This window comes from Budorcas taxicolor, chromosome 22 (genome assembly GCF_023091745.1).
Source record: "Budorcas taxicolor isolate Tak-1 chromosome 22, Takin1.1, whole genome shotgun sequence".
NCBI lineage: Eukaryota > Metazoa > Chordata > Mammalia > Artiodactyla > Bovidae > Budorcas > Budorcas taxicolor.
Window position 1 is genome coordinate 43,394,742 of NC_068931.1, and position 24,162 is coordinate 43,418,903.

Here is a 24,162-nt window from a genome sequence, read left to right on the forward strand (position 1 = left end):
GAGGCAGCTCATCCCCAACCCCTGCCAGAGCCCCCAGGGTCCAGAGCCCCACCACCACTGTGCAGACACACCTCCCCCTCCATCACAGACATGAGGCTCTTACCCCGTTCCTTCCCCATGAGGTGGTCGGGGTGGACTTTGAGGGCCCTCTGGTGCACCAGACACAAAGCCAGTGAGGACTGGCCCAAACCCCTCTATGGTTTTCACACCAGGCTGAGCTATTAGGCGTCCCCTTCTAGGCCCTCCCTCCAGGAAACAGCTCTAGGGCCTGCAGTGCTGGCCAGGGAGGCTGCTGTGGCCATGGGGAGGCACCCACCCATCGCTGTGCAGAAGCTCCTGAGCACATAGGCTGAGGGGAAGACTCCATGGCTTTACTCCAGATCAGAGCAGTGGACTCAAGCCGTCCAGGAGGAATGTCGGGCAAGTCCCCTCCTGGTCCTCACACACTCTGCTCCTCCCACCTGGAACATGGTCCCGTGCTCACTGGTCACCAGCTCTGTGTCCTCCAGGGTCCCCCTGTATCCCCTAGGACCCCCGTGTCCTCCCAGGTCCAGGTTGGACCTTGCAGCACCTGCTCGCCTCATCCCACAGACACGCAGGGGCCAAGCCAGGTGCTGGGGAAACCCATCCAGTGGGACAGAGTGGTGGATCCTGAATTCAGAGGGAGAGACAGATAATAGACAAATGTGTGTAGAACTTGTCAGGTGGTGGTAAGTGCTATGTAGGAAGAGAAGGCTGGGTGGACGTCAACGGGGGTGGAAGGGGGTAGGAGGACCCACACATGCCATATCCTGCCCTCTCTCCACCCCTCCACCGGTGAAGCATCGGACCTTGGGGACCAGACTGACCCCCCAGGCAGGCTCAGCCTGTGCACACACGACTCCCTCTGAACCCCGGTCTTACTGGGACGGTCTGGCCTGCTATGTGCTTACACAGCAGCCATCCGCCAGCTCAACCTTGCAAGGACCCCAGCCTTGCACAAGGGAAGAGGGGAGGGAGGGAAGGGTCTGGCACCCCATCAGCACCGTGAGGACACTGACCTGCAGGGGAGACATGTGTTGAGGAATAAAGCATGAACCTGCTGGTCCATGGCTGCCTGGTCCCCCTGGGCTCAAGGGAGCCCCCCCAAAACATGGGCACCTGCCTCCCAGCCTGGAGGTGTTCCGAGCATGTTTTGCTTTCTTTCCAGCTTCCTGGAGAGAATCGACAGCGTCAGCCTGGTGGACTACACGCCCACAGACCAGGTAGGTGGGGTCGGGCCATGACTACAGCCAAACCTGGGGAGACTGGAGGGTCTCTGCTCCCTGCCTCCCACCACCCAGAGATCTGGGCTCCTCACCCACCCCAGCATCCATCCCTCTGTGAGGCTGACCCTGGAGCTGTTACCTGGGCCTTGAGCCCGCCCCTGAGTTTGTCTTCAGACTCCTCATCAGTTTAGAGGGACCACTGTCCCCCCAATTCTGGAATCTGCATTGGCTGATTGACATTCTAATGGATTTGGTCACCAGCAAGGAAACACTGACAACTGACTGGCTGCAGAGGTGTCAGACTGTGAAACTGTACGGCCTTCTCATCACCTTGGGAATACAGCATCTTTTATGTTAGAGACTAGAAATACAGGAGAAGACAGAGTCTGAAACCAGCCAGCACCCACGGGAATCTGACTCAGACCAAGAGCCGGCAGGACGGGCCCAGCTTCCCAGATCCCAGGCGGCTGTCAGGGACACCTGTCAGTAGAGGACGCTCAGGAGAGATTAGAAGAAATTCCTAAAGGAAAGAAAGCTGAGCCATCAAGACTGTAAACCAGACCAATATATAACTGTGACTTTCTCTGGGGAGTGAGACCGAGAATGTTTGTCAAGTGTTTAATTTCCTTTTCTTTTCTGATGGAGAGAACCTCACGGCTTGAGGCTGCCCCGGGGCCACCTCCTAAGGACGGGGTCTCTGGGTCTGCTTCCCTCTCTGCCCCAAGACGACTCCTAAGGACAGGGTCACTGGGTCTGCTCTCCTCTCTCTGCCCTCAGGACCTCCTCAGGTGCAGAGTTCTGACCTCAGGGATTTTCGAGACCAGATTCCAAGTGGACAAAGTCAACTTCCAGTAAGTGTGTGGGCAGGACCCCTGGGCCTGGGCGGTGGGTGATCCTGGGTGGGCAGGCACTGCCACACCCCCGTGCACACCCTGGAGTGCAGGTGGTCAGTGCAAGGAGGAAGGTACCTGAGCTCCACATGGCTGAGAGGGTGAGCCAGCCTGGCAGCCTGGGCAGGTGCAAAAGAGGAGGACGCAGGCAGGGGGCTGCGCTGGGGGGACAAGAGCCGAGAGCCACTGACTAACCGCAGGGCAAGGGCCGGGAAGAGAGAAACACCGGGTGTGGACGCCCAGCTGGGCCAGACCAGGGAGGCCCCATGGGGCCAGTCCACAGCGTCACCATGCAAGGAGAGCCTTCGGCTGGGGGAGCAGCAAAGGAGGAGCACCCACCACCTCTGGTTAACCCCCCACCCCATTCTTCCCAAGCATGTTTGATGTCGGAGGCCAGAGGGATGAGAGAAGAAAATGGATCCAATGCTTCAATGGTGAGTTCTCTGCTCTCTCAAGAAAATGGGAATGAACCCACCTCCACTCTCACTGCCGTGTCTTAGCTGCTTCCCATTAGCTCATCATCAAGCGCCTTGACCAAGGGTCCGCTGGACACGGGAGTCCGGCATCCTGGGTCACACTGTCCCTGCTGCTTTGGGGGTTGGGGTCACCAGTGCCATCACCAAGGGAGCTCTCCCTGGAGACACGGAGCATCACTGCTGAGAGTCACCCAGGTGCCCCTCTTCCCCACCCAGACGTCACTGCTATCATCTATGTGGCCGCTTGCAGCAGCTACAACATGGTCATCCGGGAAGACAACAACACCAACCGCCTGCGGGAGTCACTGGACCTTTTCGAGAGCATCTGGAACAACAGGTGAGAAGTGGTAAACTCGACCTTGCCCTGGGTTTAGAGCTAATACCGCTCAGCACGGCCGTCTTTGTTTTCCAAGGGAGTCTTTCCTCATGATAAATCTTCTCAAACCATAAGCAGCGTCCCTTCCAGCCCATCTAATGTGGAGACTTTCAATGAGGGTGGAACGGATAGGAATTGGTCAGGAAAATCCAGATCTCTACATTGAATATCTCCAAATCATATATATTGTTCAAAATTGGCTTTGTTTGGGTTTTAACATTCAGAAAGCACCCATTCCAAAGCATCCACTGATTACCAGATGACCCCTGAGCCCCTCCCTCGGCTTGTCAGCCAAGTGATGGGTCCCCACTCAGACCCCCCACATGCCAGCTCCTCGACCAATAGCCCCAGATGCCCACCTCTCTGTTCTGTCGTTGGAGCTTTAACTTCTGCTTTTCTAACCCTTTACTAGTAAATTACACCACACAAATCCAAGTGCACTTATTCCCTACATGAAGCTTAGTTTTGGTGCCAGTAAATGTACAGCCTGGTGGAGCAGAGTTATCCTGGTGCAGAGTTTATCCTCATGGGAGTGTCAAGCGTGCAGATGGAGTGGGGGCCGAGGTGCCAGGCTGTCAAGAAATCCAAGCCCCTCGCCACGTCCAGAGGGCGGCAGGTCGCCTCACCCTGCTCCTGCCAAAGACCCGCATCTGTGTGCTTGCTTCTCCTTCCAGGTGGTTGCGCACCATTTCCATCATCTTGTTCCTGAACAAACAAGATATGCTGGCAGAAAAAGTGTTAGCGGGGAAATCAAAAATTGAAGACTATTTCCCAGAGTACGCAAATTATACTGTTCCTGAAGACGGTAAGATTCTGAAACAAGTTGTCTCAGAATTATGGGAAAGAATTGCTCTTTTAACAGCACTGTGACTATAATTCCCAATTCTGATGAATCTGGGAAATTCAGTTAATTTAGATCAGTCTTCTTGACCCCTGCTCACTCTAAGCTACTAGAGTATTCAAGTGTCCATAGGGTCCCATGTGTGAAAATTTCAGTCTGACTTGGTCCACACTGGGCAGGCGGAGGGAGGGCAGCTTGGTATGAGTGAGGGTTGACGAGACTCTCTGCCTCCCGGGCTTGTGTGGGCCGGTCCAAGTGGACCTGCCTGCTGACCCGCACAGACTGAGAGGGAGCCACTGTCTGAGTGGCCCTAGCCAGGCCTCTGTCCTGAGCTACCCGCTGCCGTTACCACACCATGTCGAAGCCTCTGTCCCCAGTGATGACTCCGGCCACAGCACAGTGACTTCATCAGGCAACCAACCGTCCCAGGAGGCCAGCAGTGCTACAGCCTAGAAGGTCCCCTCTGGCAAACCTTGGAGGATTCACGCCCCTTTTCAGGGGCTGCTTCTGGGTTTTGAGTTTCCTAGGCCACCCCCCTTCCCGCCCCCAGAGTCTGCAAGGAGGGGTTTGCTTAGAGCACAATAACCCCCGCTCCGCATGGTTTAGTCCCAAAGGGGATGAAGCAGAACGAAGGAGGCTTTCCCAGAGACTTCAGTTAGAAGGGAAGAAACCTATCTAGGTCTCTGCACCAACTTCAGCCAGCCTGGCGGGGGCTCCCTAGGCCGGAGAGCAGCTGCCCACTGGCAGCACCCCGGCCCCACGCTGCCTGCTGTGTGGTAGGGTCGCTGTTCACCTCACAGGCGGGGCCTGCTCTGACCTCTCCGGGAAACCAGCCTCCTGCCCCCCTCACGCTGTCTGGTCAGCATGTTTCCTGGGAAGGTCTCAGGATGAGGCCTAAGGATGACTGGGGGTGCAGATGGTCGGGAGGGCGGGACTCCCCGGCCAGTGAGACACTTCATCTGATGTGAGTGGACGTCGTCTCCCAGCAGCAGACGCCAACCGCTGCTAAAATCAAAATGACCTGGGAGGAGGAAGGAAGAGTTCGGCTGCATGGCCGAAGGCCCTCCACCTCTCATGCCCTCCGTCGAGCTGTATTCGTTTCACGGCTCTTAAATCAAAGCTCCTTTCATCTCCTACAGCGACGCCAGACGCGGGAGAAGACCCCAAAGTCACGAGGGCGAAATTCTTCATCCGGGACCTGTTCCTGGTAAGCACTTCCCCGCTGTCTGCCTTCCCGCTACCTCGGCCCGCGCTGCTCTGCGCTCAGCCTCCCACGGCTCCTTTCCTCTCCCCAGAGTGAGGAGTGATGAGCGCGCGGAGCCTCCGAGAGGTGGATTACGACCTCGGGTCACACAGCTTGTCAGCAGCGCGGGTCAGGGCGCAGGCCCCGGGGCGGCCCCGAGACAGCCACCCATCTGCGTGTTGCCTTTTCCCAAAGGGACGGGGTGTGTGTGTCGGGGGGTGGTTTACTCCCCCTCGGCTCAGGGGTCACAGAGAAACAGACCCACTCAGGTTTAAATGTCCTCATTTTGAAAAGAAACTTTGTATTCTGAGCTGATTTCAAATTTGCATAGAAAGGGTTTCTGGGGAGCTCAACCCTGGCACAGAGAGCCCCTATACCCGCCCCCCACCCCGGAGCTGACGGCCGGCCGTGTCCCCACAGCGCATCAGCACGGCCACCGGCGACGGCAAACACTACTGCTACCCTCACTTCACGTGCGCCGTGGACACGGAGAACATCCGCCGCGTCTTCAACGACTGCAGGGACATCATCCAGCGAATGCACCTCAAGCAGTACGAGCTCCTGTGAGCCCCCCGCCCCCCGCTGCCCCGCCCCCACCCCGCCCATCCCAGGCCCGCCAGGCACCACTCAAGGAGTCCTGTTCATCCGCCCTGGGGCTGTCTGCGGGGCTCTCGTGACCACCGGGCCCCCAGCCACCTCTGTCCCCTCACTTCTCCCCCAACCCTGGTCTGTGTAGGGGTGGGGGCCCCCTGACTCGTGGAGAAGTTGGAAGATGGGGAGACACACTAGCTCAGGCCTGACCAGGGGTTGCCTTTCTGACCGGGTGAGCCCCCTACTCAGGGGAGACCCTGAGCTGCAGTGGGGTTCAGTTCCATCTCCAGGGGAGGCCAGCTTCAGCCTTGTTGCTGGAGCCCCTTGACCTTCCACGTGTCAGCAGAAAGCCCCCACTCACTGGGGCCACATTCCTCCAGTTCACATGAGTCCCATCCACTGTGGTCCCCCAGACTCCACTGCTGTGGCAGGGCCTCCTTTAATAGGTTCTTCCTGTTGCTGTTTTATTGCTGGTTTATTACACTGTACAGACCACAAGATGTAATATTATTTTGATAACTAACTACTCAAGGAAAATCCCTATAGATCTTGGTGCCTTGACTGTGGCTGTCCCTGTAAAGAAACGCGTTTCTGTTGTGCTGAACAGTCATCCTCATCACTGCACTGCTTTGAGGAAGAGAACAAATGGTGTATGTAGAGCTTAGGGGTTTATCAGGCTGGTAGTCTTTATAATACTCATTGATCAATAGATATGTGTATATACGTTTATATAAATATTTGTAAGTAACACACAGTAGTCCTCCACCTCTCACAGAATGCCATGCCCACAAGCCTCTTTCAGGGAACCAGGGACATTTTTCTATTCAAAAAACCTGTTTCTCCATTATCTGGCTATTTAATGACTTTTTCAAGGCCACCTGTTCCCTTAGTCAAAGTTTCTGAACTACTTCCTTGAGCACAGGTCCCATAATAAATAGCAAGGAAAAGACAAGGGTTTCAGGCCGTGTCTGGCCTGGGGACAGTCAAAGGACAGACTCTGATTTGCCTTTTGAAGAAGAAACACGACAAAACCTTTATTTGAAACACGAATACAGCTGTTCCTCAACCCTGAAAGATCTGCAAATACAGCCTTGTGAGCACCATCCAGCACAGGACCTCAAAAGCCGGCCTCGTCTGTCCACCGCCCCGAGGCTGGTGCTCTCAGGTCAAGGATAACCTGTTAAAACTGTCTGAGGTCATATCTTAACAACATGGATGCCGACATTAACTTCCATTTCGTCTTTATGGTCTTTAATGTTTTAAAGTTTACTCTCTAAAGCAGCATCTTACAATCTTTTGTAAACTAATCCACATTTACACACTAGTTTTCCATGAAATAAAGGATGACAGCTTTACATACAGTGCACCATCACATACTTTGAATCATTATCACTGAATTTGGGCTCCTGCCATCCTTGATTGTTCCATTAAACTCTCAGATGAACTGAGACTTACAAAGAGGAAACAATCTTCAGTTTCCATTGCATTTTCACAGTACAACATGAAGAGAATCTGAAGAGCTACAGCCCCAATATATACCCAAAAGAATGAAACTATTTTTATATGAATTATAATTCAACAATTCCCCTGTAACTAAACTTCCTATTTAGATAAGTCTGATTGAAGAGCTAGATTCTCTAAAACACACACACACACAGATTTTATAAGGCTTAAAATTACCACAGCATATTTATTTTAATACCAAAAGCCTCTTCCTGGTCCATTTTTTCGACTTTCTACTGACAGGCATTCAAATCAGATTTTAACAACTTGGAGAGGAAATTACACTCATCTAAAAATCTGATTCCATTAATTTAGCACAGAAATAAAGAAGTCTGTGAGAACAATATATTCTTGCTTGTAGCATCTGTATTTTATTTTAAGCACACGACTTTATAAAACAGAAACTTGAGAACATTCAGAGGAGAACAGACACAGACCCCACATATGTATACAGCTGGCCCTCCATCCTGGGGAAGAGTCCTGGGGAAGAGAGGCTGTCCAGTGCATGCCAGTGATCACACGCAGCTTCTGCATACTGTACAGAGTCTCTGATAACACACATACTTGATAAACAAGCAGACAGACCTGGTGTAGAGACAGGTCCCATTTTTGCAGCTTGGGAACAACACTGATCCTGCAGGGCCTGATACAAGTGATCCGGAACCCAGGAGTGGTGCTCACGGCCCACTGTAGTCCACCGTCCATGAGCACCTCCCAAAGTTTATTTTCTTTGGCTTTGGGACTTACTACTGCTGAGAGCAAAAGTCTGCTGCTACTCACATGGTCTTAAATTTTCTGAGCACCCTCTGACCAAAATGAAAAGGTGCAGACACAAGCCTAGTGGGGATTAACATGATGAGCATGAGGCACCCGGCTGCCACACAGTAAGTGGTCAGAACCATGTCCTCACACGGCAGGTAGCACTTGGCAAGGGCGTAGTCCATGGGCGTGATGCTGCCCTGGGGAGCAAGAAAGACCATCAGCTGCGTGGATGGCACCAACCCGCAGATACAACCAAGGGAGTGAGCCGCTGGGCCCGACAAACCTGAGACCAAGGACACTGCAGGCCACACTGCCCCCATCCCACATGCTGGGTCCTGGGGGCTGATCCCCCACTGAATCTAGCACCTAATACAGGATGGGGAGGTCCTCTAAACCCAGAGGCCATGCAAGAGAGGATGCAGAAAGGCCTGGATACTTAGATCAGTGGTCATCCAGGAACAAACAGGACATGGCTGTTTTTCATGCCACTTGATGCTGACGTAAGCAACCTATCACCTAGAAATACATGTGCATGGGGCATTTCAATGGACCTTTTTTTTTTGGTAGACATTTTTGCTGTGTGGAATGACAGTGAGGAACATTCATTTACTTTGAATTTGAAAGCAGAAGGTTTTCCCCATCCTGTTATTAAGTAAAAGCTCCTGATGTGAAAGCACTATAACCTGGACATGGACTCAGGGCTCAAAGAAAGGAGCTGAAGCTTTAGGTCGTCACTAACTTCCCTGACAAACGTGCAAGACCCGCAGCATCTGTCTGTTAGCACAAATAGGCAAGTGTGGAAAATAAGACAAGATGACCCTGTCTCCTTAAAAAATAGAAGGCAGAGCTCCCGGGGCACTGCTGTCCTTGCCGGACAAGACACCGTGAAATGGTCCCCTCACCACCCCACCAGAAACAACTGTCCCCAGAGAGGGGTTCACGCTGCTGGGTGTGCTGGGAGGGATGTGGTTACAGCTTCTGTATGTTTTCACAGATTGCGGTAATTCATGCTGCAATTCAGTAGGTGATCACTGTGCTGATTTATATACTGTAGAAGCTTTGTGACGAAAATAAACATTCACATACCATGATGAAACTAGGGTTGTTTCTGTTCCTCCAACTGAAAGATGGCACACTGACCTCCAGGACGCCTGCCCTGTGTTGGACCTCACAGGCGCTGTGCGTGTGGCCGCTGAGGATCAGGCGCGGCCGCAGCCACCACAGCAGCTGTGGTGAGAGTGGAGGCAGTGAGAGGTCGCCGGGGCCTGGGGACACACACACACCCAGCAGCTCCCTCTGCCCTCAAGTCCTTCAGTCTTTTCAGACTCCGTCAAAAGTAAGCCCAGGCTCTCAGGGAGAATCTATTTTTCCATCCCCAATTGCAGGGTTTTAATTATATTTTCTTTTTTATAAATATTTTAATAAATCCATTTCATAAATGTATATTTTGTTTTATATATTATATATACCATATGGTATATTAATATTTGTGTGTATATATTTAGGAAGGACATTCTAATTAAGTCTTAAGACTCTACTCTTTAGTTTCATTCACTGTCCTAGATACATGTTGGTGGGAAACAGAATAAACAAGAGCTGAGACTGTCATCACCCAGATCTTAGGAGTGGGTTTCCCAGGGGGGAAGAGGATGAAACGCCTGCGTAGGAGCCACCTACCCCACCCTGCATCCCTGCATCCCCGCACACCTTCCGCGAGACCTCCCAGGACAGCACATCATAGCGCTCCTTGAAGGGGGTGTACTTCTCGTCGGGGGGTGCTGCATCCTCCCCGGAGCAGTTGGCATCATTTTTCCGGTAAAGGGGGAAGTGCTGTCGAGACCAGAGAGGGGTCAGGGGACCGTGAGACCCAGCGCTTCCCCAACACACTCGCAGGCTGCCGGGTGGGGTCCCCTCACCTGTAGCAGGATGGGGGCCGAGGCCGGCAGCCACTGCTTGTCTCCACACCCGTGGGGGCGATGCTCCTACAGGTCAGAGGCCAGGCTCTTCACTCACTGGACACTGGATGGTGGGAGGGAGGGGGAAGCAGGGATGGCCATGCCCCTGGAGTGGGGCAGGGGTTGGGGGGTGTCCTACCTCCCGAGAGCAGTTCAGCCAGTGAGAGATTTCCAGGAGCTCAGCCTCTGCCCTGGAGCAGATGTCACAGCCATCCCCTTCCAGCGCGACACTGTTGATCATCACGAAACTGCAGAGAGACAGGAGGTCAAGCCATGGCCACTGGCACTATCTGCGGGCACCTGTGCTCTGGGATCCGGAAGCTATACCCCACAGAGAAGAGATCCCAGTCCTGCTGCACTGTGCCTGCAGGTGCAGACGATGCTAAGAGGACAAGACAGCATCTCTGGGAGTCGAATCCAAGATGGGAAATGCTTTTCCACCCTGAACTAGTAAGAGGCCCCAGGTGACCACTACACTCAGCACCTGACCTTGTGTCCCTGGGCCTGGGAGGTAAGGTAGGGAGATGATGGCCACCCACAGCCCCGGCTTCCTGTGGGGGTGACGTGGAATAAGACATCAGAGCAGAGCCTAAGACCAGGCCGGGTAGGGTGGGGGGCGGTAGGTGGGGAGGGGGTCCTGCAAAGCTAACTGGGCCAAGGACCCCAAACCCAGATGACAGCAGGTCAGCTGAGGTGCCCTGGCACCTCCTCCCTCAGGGACATCGTCACAGACCCATTAAATGTGCCATCATGTCCTGCACACATGTCCACTGGCCACAAAGAGGTGCCTGGTGTTTAAAGAATTCAGAGGTTAGGAGGAAGACGACCATCGTGTTTACACTTCCTTAAGTCACATTCTAGGGGTCTTTGTTAAGAATTCACAGATAATACTCACTTAATTCCTTTCCAAGAAAACAGCCTTTCAGGGTTGAAAACTTTCTCAAATCGTTTTATTCTGTATGTGTCCATCCTACATTCGATTGTGAAAAGAAATATTTTTCAGCATTCTTAAAACATCCTAAGAATTATCAATAACACAGGAAAAATAATATCTAGGACCTGAAGGCCCAACCAGCACATTGGTTCTGAGCTCCCACTCGCCCTGGGTAAGCAGGGTGCTGCTACCACTGTCTGACCTGGAGCCTGGAGTCTGGAGTCTGGGGCCCAGGGTGATCGACTTCATCCCCAGAGCTCCAGCTCCCTCACTGGTAGAGTGGGTAAAGCAAAAAAAAATAACAGGTAAAGAGATTGAATGTATGGAAGCGCTATGCTCACAACAGGCCAGCGCCATGTAAACATCAGCTATTAAAGCCCAAACCGTCTTGTTTTCTGATTCCCAAAGAAAACTGGTCACAAAACATTAAGTTCAAGTGAGGACCACTCTGAGGCACATACAGCTTGGTGGTAGGGCTGGGAAGTGATATGCAGGAGCCCCCAGAACCTCACCCCACAGGCAAGGCCCCCCAGGGCTGGGCAGGGGGAAGGCGCCTCCACTGACCACTCACTGGTAGTGGAAGCCGATGTCATGGTTGCCAGCCACGGCCCGCAGCTGCACGTGGGGCGGGTGTCGGAACACCTTCCAGAAGCGCCCCACATCGTCCGCCCAGGCCTGCAGAGAGAAGCACACAGTTCAGCTCGGGGGACCACCCTGCCAGGTTGTGAGGGTGGGAAGGTCGCTCCCTGCTGGGATCAGGCGTCCATAAAGCCAATGTGCAGAATTCCTACCAGTCTTTTCCCAAGACTAACCTAAGTATTTAACCTGGTGCCACGTCTGAATGAAACAGTTTATCTCCGCAAACCATCCTCTTCACACACCCGCTACTTCAATGTCACAGACATCCCCAGGCTGAGGATCCCCTCAGATCGGGACATGTCCTAAAAATGGCTGCAGAAACATCCAGCTCAGGGTGGGCCCCCCAGGAATGAGGACCAGTGCCTCCCTCAGGGTTACACTCCCTGAGGCTGGGTGGCGGGGTGGGAACCGACAAGATGTGGGGGAAAGAGAGAAACCAAAAGTTCTCTCCAGGCTTTTCTGACTTTACTGTTAAAGCCTGAGATGATGTTTCAGTCCTTATTTTTATTAAGCCTAAAAACAAACTGGACAAACACTCTAGGCTGGATGATACCTAGCTGAACAGTAGTCAACTTTGTCCTAAAGTCTCAAATTTGGCCCAACCTAGGGAAATAAACTGGACAGATTCCTTCAGTACTTTACAAAGACTTTAACAAATAATACTTAAAGTTAGAATAACATAAAATTAGAAAAATATAACATGTTCCCCTTAATTTTCTAAAGCAGCATTTATATCCAAGCTCATTCTACAACCAGTTGCTTTTTACACACAGTGTTTCCATGGTTTCACAATTAGTTCTGGACTAGATGAAACCAATGACTCGGGGCAGAAGAAGAAGGGGGCAACAGAGGATGAGATGGTTGGATGGCATCACCAACTCAATGGACATGAATTTGATCAAACTCTGGGAGATGGTGAAGGACAGGGAAGCCTAATGTGCTGTAGTCCATGGGTTGCAGGGAGTCAGGCAAAACTTAGTGATGGAAGAACAACCAATACTTCAACCCCATGAACAGAGGTTCCCATCAGATCTGAACCAGGACTTTCTTTGTACAGCATTTGAAGTGTCCCAGTAAATTTCAACTAATTTTTTAAAATATCTTCCAAAACCATCTGGAAGATATGTTTTTTAATTAATTGAAATTTTTTTCAAGTATCTTCCAAAACTATCAGGCTTCCCTAATAGCTCAGCTGGTAAAGAATCCACCTGCAAGGAAGGAGACCCTGGTTCGATTCCTGGGTTGGGAAGATCCCCTGAAGAAGGGAAAGGCTACCCACTCCACTATTCTGGCCTGGAGAATTTAATGGACTGTATAGTCCATGGGGTTGCAAAGAGTCAGACATGACTGAGCGACTTTCACTTTCACTTTTCAAACCATCAGTGACTGAACATTTTTAACTAAGCAGCAAGAATGGTGCTTTTCTTTCCCCCATTAATCCCAAGAATGCAGTAAGCCAACCATTCTGCCAGCCAAGGTGAGAACAGCCTTGCCCTCTGGTTCCTGGAAAGCTCACAGCACCTGGTGTCACCCCTGAGGGCAGAGAGACCTCCCACCAGCAACCCCCCAACCTTCCTTAGAAGAAGGCCATGACCTCACAGGCAGCCCAGCCTCGTAAGTGTTAACTCAAACCACACTTCAGCGTGCATCCTGAACTCTGGGGACAACCCAGACGCTTCCCTTCTGTGGACCTTCCCTTCTGAGAGGGTCGTGGGAAGCATCTGCCAACCTTCAGACGTCTCTTACACAGACAAACAGGACCCAGAACCTGCGGGGACATGGAGCCTACGACTGTGGACACTGGAGCCCCTGCACCCAGCACCAAGACTCCGCACGTCCTCAGCTCCCTGAACCTCAGTGCAGCCCCAGGCGTGGGGGTGCATGCCCACCTCGGGGGAGCTCCACTTCCCCTCGTCGAAGATGTCCCCCAGGATGAAGACAACTTCCGGCTGCAGCAGCCACAGCGCTGTCTGGAAGGCTCGCTCCATCTGCCACTCCCTGGAGGCCAAGAGGAAAGGAGGGGTGGTGTGTTCCATTTCTTGTCTACCTCACACCTCCCAGGGTTTAAAGCTCTGAGAGGAAATACAGTAGCCCTGCCTTCATCTGTCCCTCCCCAACCCCCGCCCAGGGATGTCTCGGTGCCCCAGGATGCTCCACCCACCCCAGGAGTAAGGCTTATTCAGGGAGGCACAAGTGCAGCCAGCGTGACAAGAAGGGGTCATAGACAGGGCCACAGGGGCAGGAGGTGCCCCCATCAACCCTCTGGTGGCGTCACCCAGAAAGGTCAAAGGGTGGAAGCAACCCAGTGCCCACAAGCCCTTGGGGTGGTGGAGACAGAAATATATGGGGGACCGTGAGACCCCACCTGTGGGAAGAGGCCTACAGACCTGCAGAAAACTGAATTTGGCCCAAGTTACCTCCGTAATTTGTCCAGCCAGTGGCCTCTTATGGCCCCGAGCAGGTGGGTGTCAGCCAAGAACATGGCCCTGAGCACAGGTTCAGGGGCCTTGGGGGCCCCAGGGGTGCCGGCATCTTCAGGGGTTTTCAGCTCGGGCCAGCTACACCGGAAGATAACAAGGTAGTAGATCAGAAATTCACAGAAGAGAAGCACGGCCAAGACGGCGGCCGAGAGCTTCAGCAGCAAGAAGCCCCTCGTCTTCAGCAAACGGAGGCACTGCCGCCTGGCCCCTAGCCAGCTTGAGGCCATATCCCTGCCCAGGGGTGCTGACAGCCAGACACTTTCCTCGAGGAAGCCAGGCTTCTGGCCAGGTGCGGTGGTGTCCGCGTCTCCGCTGTGTACCTGCAGGGAAGGGAAGGACCAGGTTATGTCTCCCTTGAGGAGCCACCGTCAGGCACCGCCACTAAGAACCAGTGACTTCCAGAGCCTGTAACCTTCCCAGACCCACTTTGCTGTACTTTCACAAGGACAACCTGTCATGGCTTCATACAAGGTCTCTACATCTGCAAGGGCCAGAGGAGCTATTAGAGTGGTTCTCCCAACAAGATGACAGTTTCATCAATATTTTAATATCATTTGGTTCCCCTGGTGGCTCAGATGGTAATGGCTCCACCTGCAATGCAGGAGACCTGGGTTCCATCCCTGGGTTGGGAAGATCCCCTGGAGAAGGGAATCACAACCCACTCTAGTATTCTTGCCTAGAGAATCCCATGGACAGAGGAGCCTGGCAGGCTATAGTCCACAAGGTCGCAGAGTCAGACAGGACTGCGCAACTAACACTTTCAATTTCAGAAGTCGTTCGATGGAAGGGTGTTTGTTAAGGTCAGAGAAGAAAAACAGGAAAAGTCAACAATTAACAAGTAAGGGCCAATTCCAGGATTCCCCACCAGCCACCTCCACAAAAATCAACAGGCTGTATGTAGCCCCCTATAGGGTGTTGCCTTTGGTGTGAATTCACCACTTCTCTACACAGGTTTTCCCGGAGAAGGCAATGGCACCCCACTCCAGTACTCTTGCCTGGAAAATCCCATGAACGGAGGAGCCTGGTAGGCTGCAGTCCATGGGGTTGCGAAGAGTCGGACACGACTGAGCGACTTCACTTTCACTTTTCATTTTCATGCATTGGAGAAGGAAATACCAACCCACTCCAGTGTTCTTGCCTGGAGAATCCCAGGGACGGAGGAGCCTGGAGGGCTGCCGTCCATGGGGTCGCACAGAGTCGGACACGACTGAAGCGACTTACCAGCAGCAGCAGCTACACAGGTTTTCCACAAAAGAAGTGGATGTTCACAGGCGAGGTGCCCCCTCGCTGGCTCAGAGTCAGGGTTGGAGAGAGCCACAGCCATGAATTCTGAGTTAGGATTACACACGCGTCCACAAACATGATTTTTCACCTGCACACCAGCCTTATGCTCTGGATGAGCCTCCTTCATGAAACATGTATATGCAGTGGTTTCTCTTCAGGAGCCTTTCAAACATTCAGATTCGCCTTCATTGTAGATGAGCTTTGCATCCACTTTTGACACATCTGAAGTGAAGGCCAACACAAGGGGGCCTCTGAGAGCTGGTCCTCCATGGAAGGGTCCTACACTGATGGTCAAGACAAGGATCCTGCACATGGTGACCTGGGGGCCACAGAGAGCTCAGACATGGGAGACGCCCCAGAAGCCTGGTAGGGTTGGGTGGCTGGGCTGTGGAGACACTGACCACGGGTTCTAACTGAGCCAATAAATGCAGAAAACCCTTTCTGGGGAGGTGATTTTCCAGGATGATCTAGGAACCTGCATCTGGTTGACACCAAAGGGACCAGGACACACTGTTTTGGGCCTAAAACAATCTCCGCTAAGTCCAGCTTGCAGAACGGGCCCCCTGCACCAGTAAAAGCCCATCTTGCTCCACAGCAGTGCTCATAACACACAACCACCAAGACACAGAAAACTGCACAACCTCACCTAAAGCCAAACAGGGCAGCCAACAGGAATTTGCTGTACGTCTCAGGAAACTCAAACAGAGGCTCTGTATCAACCTAGAGGGATGGCATGAGGACGGAGATGGGAGGAAGGTTCAAAAGGAAGGGGATATATGTACACCTACGGCTGATTTATGCTGAGGTTTGACAGAAAACAACAAAATTCTATAAAGCAATTATCCCTCAATTTAAAAATATATTAATTTCAAACAGACAGGGCAAAGAAAAAATAAATGAAAGGCATCTGCTCTCACTGCCCATCTTCTCTCGAAAGGCCTAGAATATCCTACAATCCTGAAAGCTAAGGCCCAGCAGCAGCTGAAACTTCCGAAGACCCGATGTCCCACAAGAACTGGGAGGGAGGGAGCCCATCCCTGTGGCCTCTGCTCTGTGCTTCCCGGCTTCCCAGCGAGGAAGCCTAAAATACAAGTCGAGTGGCTCCTCCAAGCCCACTGCTCTGTCATGGAACCCTGCTCCCGGCAGGCGTGTTGGGGACGGAGACCTTAGAGTACAGAGAGGCGACATCCCAGCTGCTCAGCTGGGCAGTGGACACAAGAGCAGGGTGGGACACAGGAGACGGGGGACACAGGAGTGGGGGTACAGGAGCAGGAGGACCCAGAGTTTGCGACTGGGCACCGCCCACTGCTGTCAGCTTAGATAAGGGCCCAGAGCCCTGCCCTTCCCCAGGCTCCATGTTCTCTCCTCCATAGAGAGCCCTTCAGCCAGGACCTAGAGGGAAGGAAGAAGAAAAGGAGGAAAGAGGGGCAGCAGGCCAGCCTGCTGGTACTGAGACCTGTCTTCTCAAGAACACCTTAAGGCCACATGACCCTAGTACAGTGTGATCACTGAAAAATACACAGAACTCCCCATAAGAGTGAAACCATACTTGACAACTTCTGACACAGAATCCTTCCAACAGAATTCCTTTTCCTCAAATCTTGGAAATGGCTCTTCCTCCTTCTAAAACTCACTGTAATTTCCATCAAAGTCGAGTTCCCTTCACCGTCTTTAACGTCGGCCATAGCTCACCCTCTTCACCTTCTGAAGTGAAGGCAGTATTTCCAGGGCTGATGGGGTAGGAGAATGCGGCTGGGCTCGACTCCAAATCCCACACTAGGAGCCCAGATGTCACTCCCACCACAGCTGCTTCTGACAGCTCCCTGCTCTCATGGAACCTACAGTCAGCCTTACCACCTGGCGAAACTGGAAGGAACCTGCAGCCACAGATGCCCAGTCACTGCCCTGCGGCCAGCAGTGCTGCAAAGAGCAAGACCGAGCGGCCCTGGCTCCTCTTTGTGCTTCACCCTCCACCACACAGAGAGAGCCGCACTAACCTGTGAGAACTGACTGCAGCTCCACTTGGGGTCCTCAGTGAGTCCCCGACCCCCTGGGCTTCACAGGGTCACAGCACCCACCCCCCACTGCTGCTTCGGACACTGACAGAATGTTCACAAAAGTGCTTTTTAAAAAAAAAAAGTCTTTCTATCGTTGATGGGAAAATTAGCCAACAGTTCGTCCAAGAAAAAAATGGAGAATTTTATTGGAGCCAGCCTGGGAGTCAGTCTTTTGCTTCTGAGCAAGGGGTCATGCATCAAATGTCTCATTGACAGTTTACACAATGCAGACCAGCATGTACAACTGGTGAATGGTGGGTCACCAGGCCCCCTAAAGGAAGAAGAAAGAAGCCCCTCTCTCAGGAGGGCTGGTCCATGAAGGTGCAGAGCATGCACTAAAGTGGGGAGGTGGCCCAAACGGGCAGAGAAAAATTTTATTTTGAGGTTTTCCTCATCTTGCCATCAACTATGAATTTTATTTCGTTCCCATGAGGCAGGCTTATCAGAATGAGATAAGAATCAGGCTTACACCCTGAGGAAATCCCTCCAGCTTGGTAAGAGGAACCAGCGGGTCCAGGGAAAGGCCAGTGACTGGAGGGCCTAGGAGCCGTGGCCACAGGGCTGACCCTACTTCACCATTCACTGCGTAGCGCTTCTCACGTTTCACACCCAAAGCCCCAGATCCTTGACTCACTGAAAGTAAACCTCATGTTTTATCTCAACCATAACAAAACCAATGACCTAAGATCCTCACAGAGGTTCAGGAACCAATAACTGAAGCCGCCCGCCTGGCCAGGAAGGACAGTGACCACCTGTATGAATTATCTCACAACAGAAGGTCCCGATAAAGATAAGAAAGAATTTGGGAGGGGCCAAAAGGAGGGAGGAGATGCCAGCCCATAATACATTCCAACCTCCCAGAAGCCCTTGAGCTGGGATGAGCCTTGTCTGAGATGCCCTCAGCACCGGGAATTGGACCTAACACAGGCCAGACAAGATGACTGTCCAGTGACGACCCAGAAAATTAACCCATTACCGTAAACCCTGAGACTGGGAGCACACAGCGGAGCAGGTCTCCTGGGTTCTCTGACTCCACTGTCCGCCCGCCGGGTGACCCTTCCCAGTAAAGCCTTCTGCTTCATCAACCTTCATCACAGCCTCAGGGTGTGAGCCTGACTCTTATTGTCTCCTCAGACAACTCACTTCTGAGTGTTAGATAAGAGCCCACCCTCAGGCCTGTGAGGGGTCCCCCTTCTGTAACACAGCCACTGCCTTAACCACCAAGTACTACCGTCCCCTTCACGTCCAGGCACTCAGAGGTGAATGCAGAGTAAATATGTCCTTTTCTAGACTAACCTGGGTGGTGGGGATGTCTGGTCCCTCCTCAGAGCTGCCTGGGCCCAGATGCCACTGACCCCTCCTGTCTACTTGACAAACATGTGCTTATCCATCTTCATCACCAGTCTGTAAAATGAGGAAGAGGGAGGTTAGGATAAAGGCTATATTCTGTGTATTGCCTTCTCATGATAAATGATGAATCATTCTGTCTATATTAGGTTTCCTTTGAGTTAGCAGGTTTGGGCTCAAAAGGCAAAATTAATAAAACATTATTTCTTTCTGTCTCCATGTTCAATATGTCAGTTTTACTAAGCTCATCAAATTTAATCCAGCAGGAGAGCCATACAGGCTGCCATATAGGCTCCCACTACTGGGGAAAACTGTATGGTGGCTCCCCAAAAAATTACAAGTAGAACTACCATAGAAAGAAAGAAAGAAAGTGAAGTCGCTCCGTCGTGTCCGACTCTTTGCAACCCCATGGACTACAGCCTACCAGGCTCCTCTGTCCATGGGATTTTCCAGGCAATAGTCCTGGAGTGGATTGCCATTTCCTTCTCCAGGGGATCTTCCCAACCCAGGGATCAAACCTGGGTCTCCCGCATTGTAGACAGACGCTTTACCATCTGAGCCACCAGGGAAGTCTACCATATGATTCAGCAAACACACTTCTGGGTACACAGTGGCTTTCGGTATATTCACACTGTTCTGCAAACATCACCTCCATCCATTTCCAGATGGAAACTCCACATCCATTAAGTAACAACTCTTAACACACCCAAATGTCCTGAAAGCAGAGACTCAGATATTTTTACCCCATGTTTACAGTAAGCTTCCCTGGTGGCTCAGAGGTTAAAGCATCTGCCTGGAATGCGGGAGACCCAGGTTCAATCCCTGGGTCGGGAAGATCCCCTGGAGAAGGAAATGGCAACCCTCTCCAGTACTCTTGCCTGGAGAATCCCATGGAGGGAGGAGCCTGGTAGGCTACAGTCCATAGGGTTGCAAAGAGTCGGACAAAACTGAGAGACTTCACTTTCACTTTACAGTAGCACAGTTCACAAGAGCCAAAATGTGGAAGCTACCCAAGGGTCCACTGACAGATGAATCATGGATAAAAAAAATGTTGCATAAACTTCTAATTATTAATGGAGTATCATTTAGCCCTTAAAAAAGGAAAGAAATTCTGACCCAGACCATAATGTGGATGGGCCCTGAGGATAGTATGCTAAGAGAAATAAGCCAGTCACAAACAACAAACGCTAGATGAGGGCCAGGTACATGAGGGCCCTACAGCAGTCAGTCCCATAGATACAGAAGTGGGATGGTGGATGCCAGGGCATGGGATGGGGGAGGATAGAGAGTTATTACTTAATGGATGTGGAGTTTCTATCTGGGAAGAGGAAAAAGCTCTGGAAATGGATGGAGTTGATGGTTGCAGAACAATGTGAATGTACTAAAAGCCACTGAACTGTACACTTAAAAATGGTAAAACTTAGGAGATGGCAGACCACCTGACCTGCCTCTTGAGAAATCTGTATGTAGGCCAAGAAGCAACAGTTAGAACTGGACGTGGAACAACAGACTGGTTCCAAATCAAGAAGCGAGTATTTCAAGGCTTTATATTGTCACCCTTATTTATATGCAGAGTACATCATGAAAAATGCTGGACTGGATGAAGCACAAGCTGGAATCAAGATTGCCAGGAGAAATATCAATAACCTCAGATATGCAGATGACACCAATCATATGGAGAAAGCGAAGAAGAACTAAAGAGCCTCTTGACGAAAGTGAAAGAGGAGAGTGGAAAAGTTGGCTTAAAACATTCAGAAAACTAAGATCATGGCATCTGGTCCCATCACTTCATGGCAAATAGATGGTGGAAACAGTGAGTTTATTTTGGGGGGGCTCCAAAATCACTACAGATGGTGACTCCAGCCATGAAATTAAAAGACGCTTACTCCTTAGAGGAAAAGTTATGACCAACATAGACAGAATATTAAAAAGCAGAGACATTACTTTGCCAACAAAGGTCCATCTAGTCAAAGCTATGGTTTTTCCAGTAGTTATGTATGGATGTGAGAGTTGGACTATAAAGAAAGCTGAGGACCAAAGAATTGATGCCTTTGAACTGTGGTGTTGGGGGAGACTCTTGAGAGTCCCTTGGACTGCAAGGAGATCCAACCAGTCCATTCTGAAGGAAATCAGTCCTGAATATTCATTGGAAGGACTGATGTTGAAGCTGAAACTCCAATACTTTGGGCACCTGATGCGAAGAACCGACTCATTTGAAAAGACCCTGATGCTGGGAAAGATTGAAGGCGGGAGAAGAAGGGAACCACAGAGGATGAGATGGCATCACTGACTCAATGGACATGAGTTTGAGTAAGCTCCGGGAGTTGGTGATGGACAGAGAGGCCTGGTATGCTGCAGTCCATGGGGCCACAAAGAGTTGGACATGACTGAGCAACTGAACTGAACTGATGGAGGTTTTGCCACAATTTTTTTAAAAAGAAGACAAACACATGCACACAGAGGACCCTTTAAGTTAACAATATCCTATAACAAAGGCTTTCTTTCTGATTTAAACTCACTACTTTTATATTTAAAAAAAGGAAAAGTCTCCAGAAGTTGGATTTAGGGAATTTCACTGAGTCATTTTTTCACCTTTTAAAGAATGAGACTTGTTTAAAGGTTGACTTGTGCTTCCCCAAATCAGAGCGCCTTTACCCGAAATAAAACACAAACGTGTGTTTTATGGCTGAATAATCTTTCGTCAACTATTACTAAAGCGGAAAATGCATCACTTTCTGGAGGACATAGTGGCTGCCACCCCACCTAGGACACCGAGCCTGAGCCAGGGGAAAGTAAAATGCGCTGATAATCTAGCAGCTGATGACCCACATTACGTGATTGGTCAAGAACAGTTTCTTAAGTTACAGTGTAAATATTTTCATAAAAAGCGCATATACAACATCATTCTGTGTGGCCCAACACTCAAGGAGTAGTAGCTGCTGTCCGTCACGGGAGGCAGAATATGTCATGCCCTGACTAACCTGAGTGGGGGCCGCAGCTCGCAGCGCCGGAACAGCAGCGAACGGAAGCACAAAAGCGCGGCGCGCAACCTGCTCCCCGGGCCGACGGGCAGATCCGGGGTCCCAGAGGCCCAGCCCCGCACCGACCTCGGATCGCGGGCTCCACCGCGCGCTCGGTGCGCCTTCTTCACTCGGCCTCCAAGAGCAGCGTGCCGAGACCTGCCCGCGGCGCCACGCTCGCTCCAACCCGGACCCGCAAACTGCAGGCGGCCGGCGGCTGGAGCGCAGGGCGGGGCCCGAGCACCGCTGGGGAGCGGGAGGGCGGGGCGCAGGGGCGGGGCGTACGGGCGTAGGGGCGGGGAGCTCAGAGACAGGGAGTATGGGACATGGGGCGGGGCGTAGAGGCGCGGGGGCGGGGCGCGCGGGAGGACCTGGGCTTCTGGCGCAAGAGGCTGCGCCCGGCGCTGGACTGGCTGCGAAACCTCCGCAGCTCCCGGGCTTCCCCTCGGCTCTGGCACCCGGCAGCTTTCTGCCTGGTCTGCGTGGCTCAGCGCTTTCAAGAAACAGATGTGAAATAAGTGAGACAGACATCACAGTCACTGTTTATCTGGGGTTTTCTTTCTTAAATTTTTTATAACAATAAAGCTGGCATGTTCTTCTTTGTCAAAATGCTTACACATCATGACTTCCAATAATCCGCAAAATGACCCTGTAAATCAAGAGCAACCATCACTATGTCAAGCAAACAGAAGCTCAGAGCAGTGATTCAGAATCTTCCAAACAACCAAGTCTGGGCCGATTTTCAAATCTGAACACAGTGAATGTACTGAGATGTAACATGAGAAATCACAGAGAAAGCAGTTAGCAAGATGCCTGGTATATGTAAGCAGTAAGTGGTATTATTAATTAAAATTTTGTAGTAGTTCCAAATATGCCCAGATGAACAATTTCAACATCTCCAGAACACCAACACAACCGGACTCCTCATGATGCAATTAGGAGGTAGACATCAGTCACCCCAAAGTATTCTCACTGAGAAAGAAAGGGGGAAATATGAAATCTGGCCAAGCCTAGAACTACAAGCCTAAGGAAATACAGGGACCAAATGAAACTGTTATGTGACACAGCAGAAAGTGAGCAATGAACCCAGGGTGTGGTAAGTGTACAGAGCAGACGGCCCACTGTGTTTATTCCACGAACAAGTAGCATCACAGCAGAAGGGAGGAGGATCTGTCTTTGCAAATCAGACAGGAAACAAGGCAGCCAAAGCAGATCGTGGCCTGGGTTGTTGGGTCGTGTGTGGGACACACTAGCTTAAATTTGTTGTGTTTTTTTTTTTTTTTTGAGATTTGTGGACTTCCCTGGATGCCCAGTGGTTAGGACTCCATGCTTCCACTTCAGGAGGCATAGGTTTGATCCCTGAACAGGGAATTAAGATCCCACATTCCACCCGCACTGTATAGCAAAAAAAAAAAGTAATAAAAGATTGGGAAATTTGGATTTGGAATGGATGTCAGGTGATTGTTATTTATTGTTCAGTAGCTAAGTTGTATCCAACTCTTTGCAACCCCATGGACTACAGCACACCAGGCTCCTCTTTCCTTCACTATCTCCCAGTGTTTGCTCAAATTCATGTCCGTTGAGTCAGTGATGCTATCTCACCGTCTCATCTCATTTATCCATTAGGCTCTATGAACTAAATGAGTAGGTAGCAGATTCAAAACCCACAGACAGAGCTCATGGCAAAACAGTCTGACAAGCTGTCCCCATTGACCCCTAGATATAAGGGGAGTGAGGATGAACCACAGAGCGCTGCAGCCTAGGTGACGTCAGTATGTGTGCAGGTAGAATCAGGAGCAGTGAGGAACCTGATGATCCTGAAGATGGGAACCAGCATCAATTTCCCCAGAAAGTTGAACAGCTTTCTGGGGAAAGAGCAGCAGAACAGCAGGGAACAGCAGTTGAACACAGGAAGGGTTTTTCCTCCTCTAGGCCTGAGGGGCTGGAGCAATGCTTCTTCCAGGACAAGACCCCACATGGAGGGGGACCCCCTAGGGGAATGAGCATTTGCAGGACATGGAGGAGAGACAGACAGTAAGGAAGACATGCTGATAACACTGGGCACGAGGGACTTGCAGAAGGCAAGCCCTCACACGTTTGTCCTTGGATGACAGCAACTGAAGGCACTGCGACAGCTGACGTCAATTCAGGAATGAGCGTCAGCAAAGAAGTGAGGTCAAAAGTCAGCAAAGTTATCAGAAAAAAAAAGAACAAGAAGTAGAATAACATTCTTGCAGACAATGAAAGCATACCACAGGGGTATGCCCACAAAACAGACCAAAGCTGTCACGTACTATTTCAGAACAAACTAAAGACATTTAGAGAGTGAGAGACAATGTGAATCAAAATTAGGAAGAAATAGAAATAAAAGAAAAAATAAAGTCTAAAGGAATGAGAGGAACTAAACATAACCAACAACACCTTAGGAGAAATGGAAACTGAAAAGAAGAAAATCATTTTAAATTTTTTTAAAAAATGAAGAAAGGCAAATAAGTTTCAGAGAGAACAAATACTGGG

At 51.1% G+C, this 24,162-nt stretch overlaps 2 protein-coding genes across 5 annotated transcripts in view; one reads left to right on the forward strand and one right to left on the reverse strand.

The window, feature by feature from the left end:
- Nucleotides 1–5,640, forward strand: part of GNAL (G protein subunit alpha L) — a 44,979-nt gene extending 39,339 nt beyond the window's left edge. Inside the window, exons 6-12 of the mRNA XM_052660327.1 lie at nt 1,190–1,244; nt 2,025–2,098; nt 2,513–2,571; nt 2,830–2,950; nt 3,664–3,794; nt 4,970–5,037; nt 5,494–5,640. Of these exons, the coding sequence (XP_052516287.1) occupies nt 1,190–1,244; nt 2,025–2,098; nt 2,513–2,571; nt 2,830–2,950; nt 3,664–3,794; nt 4,970–5,037; nt 5,494–5,640 (655 nt within the window). The remainder of the gene's footprint in view (nt 1–1,189; nt 1,245–2,024; nt 2,099–2,512; nt 2,572–2,829; nt 2,951–3,663; nt 3,795–4,969; nt 5,038–5,493) is intronic.
- Nucleotides 5,641–7,439: 1,799 nt separating this feature from the next.
- On the reverse strand, nt 7,440–21,840 carry MPPE1 (metallophosphoesterase 1). Of its 4 annotated transcripts, XM_052660413.1 has the most exons (13): nt 21,607–21,840; nt 18,575–18,682; nt 15,868–15,941; nt 15,310–15,443; nt 13,875–14,257; nt 13,347–13,455; nt 11,390–11,493; nt 10,780–10,854; nt 10,024–10,132; nt 9,846–9,911; nt 9,637–9,759; nt 9,016–9,156; nt 7,440–8,126 (listed from the first exon to the last, which is right to left on the reverse strand). In XM_052660413.1, exons 4-13 carry the CDS (start codon nt 15,346–15,348, stop codon nt 7,944–7,946), a joined length of 1,332 nt encoding a protein of 443 aa, XP_052516373.1. In that variant the 5' UTR covers nt 15,349–15,443; nt 15,868–15,941; nt 18,575–18,682; nt 21,607–21,840; the 3' UTR covers nt 7,440–7,943. The 4 variants fall into 4 exon arrangements, with proteins under 4 accessions (XP_052516373.1, XP_052516374.1, XP_052516375.1 ...); XM_052660414.1 differs by lacking the exon at nt 15,868–15,941; XM_052660415.1 differs by lacking the exons at nt 15,310–15,443; nt 15,868–15,941.
- Nucleotides 21,841–24,162: the final 2,322 nt, after the last annotated feature.

Coding starts and splice junctions, on each gene's coding strand:
- MPPE1 (XM_052660414.1), bottom strand. CDS start 15,348: ATGAAGGAGGCTCATCCAGAGCATAAGGCTGGTGTGCAG. Junction 9,912..10,023: donor GGCTGAACTGCTCTCGGGAG/GTAGGACACCCC, acceptor TCTGACCTGTAG/GAGCATCGCCCCCACGGGTG. Junction 9,760..9,845: donor CGGCCCCCATCCTGCTACAG/GTGAGGGGACCC, acceptor TGGTCTCGACAG/CACTTCCCCCTTTACCGGAA.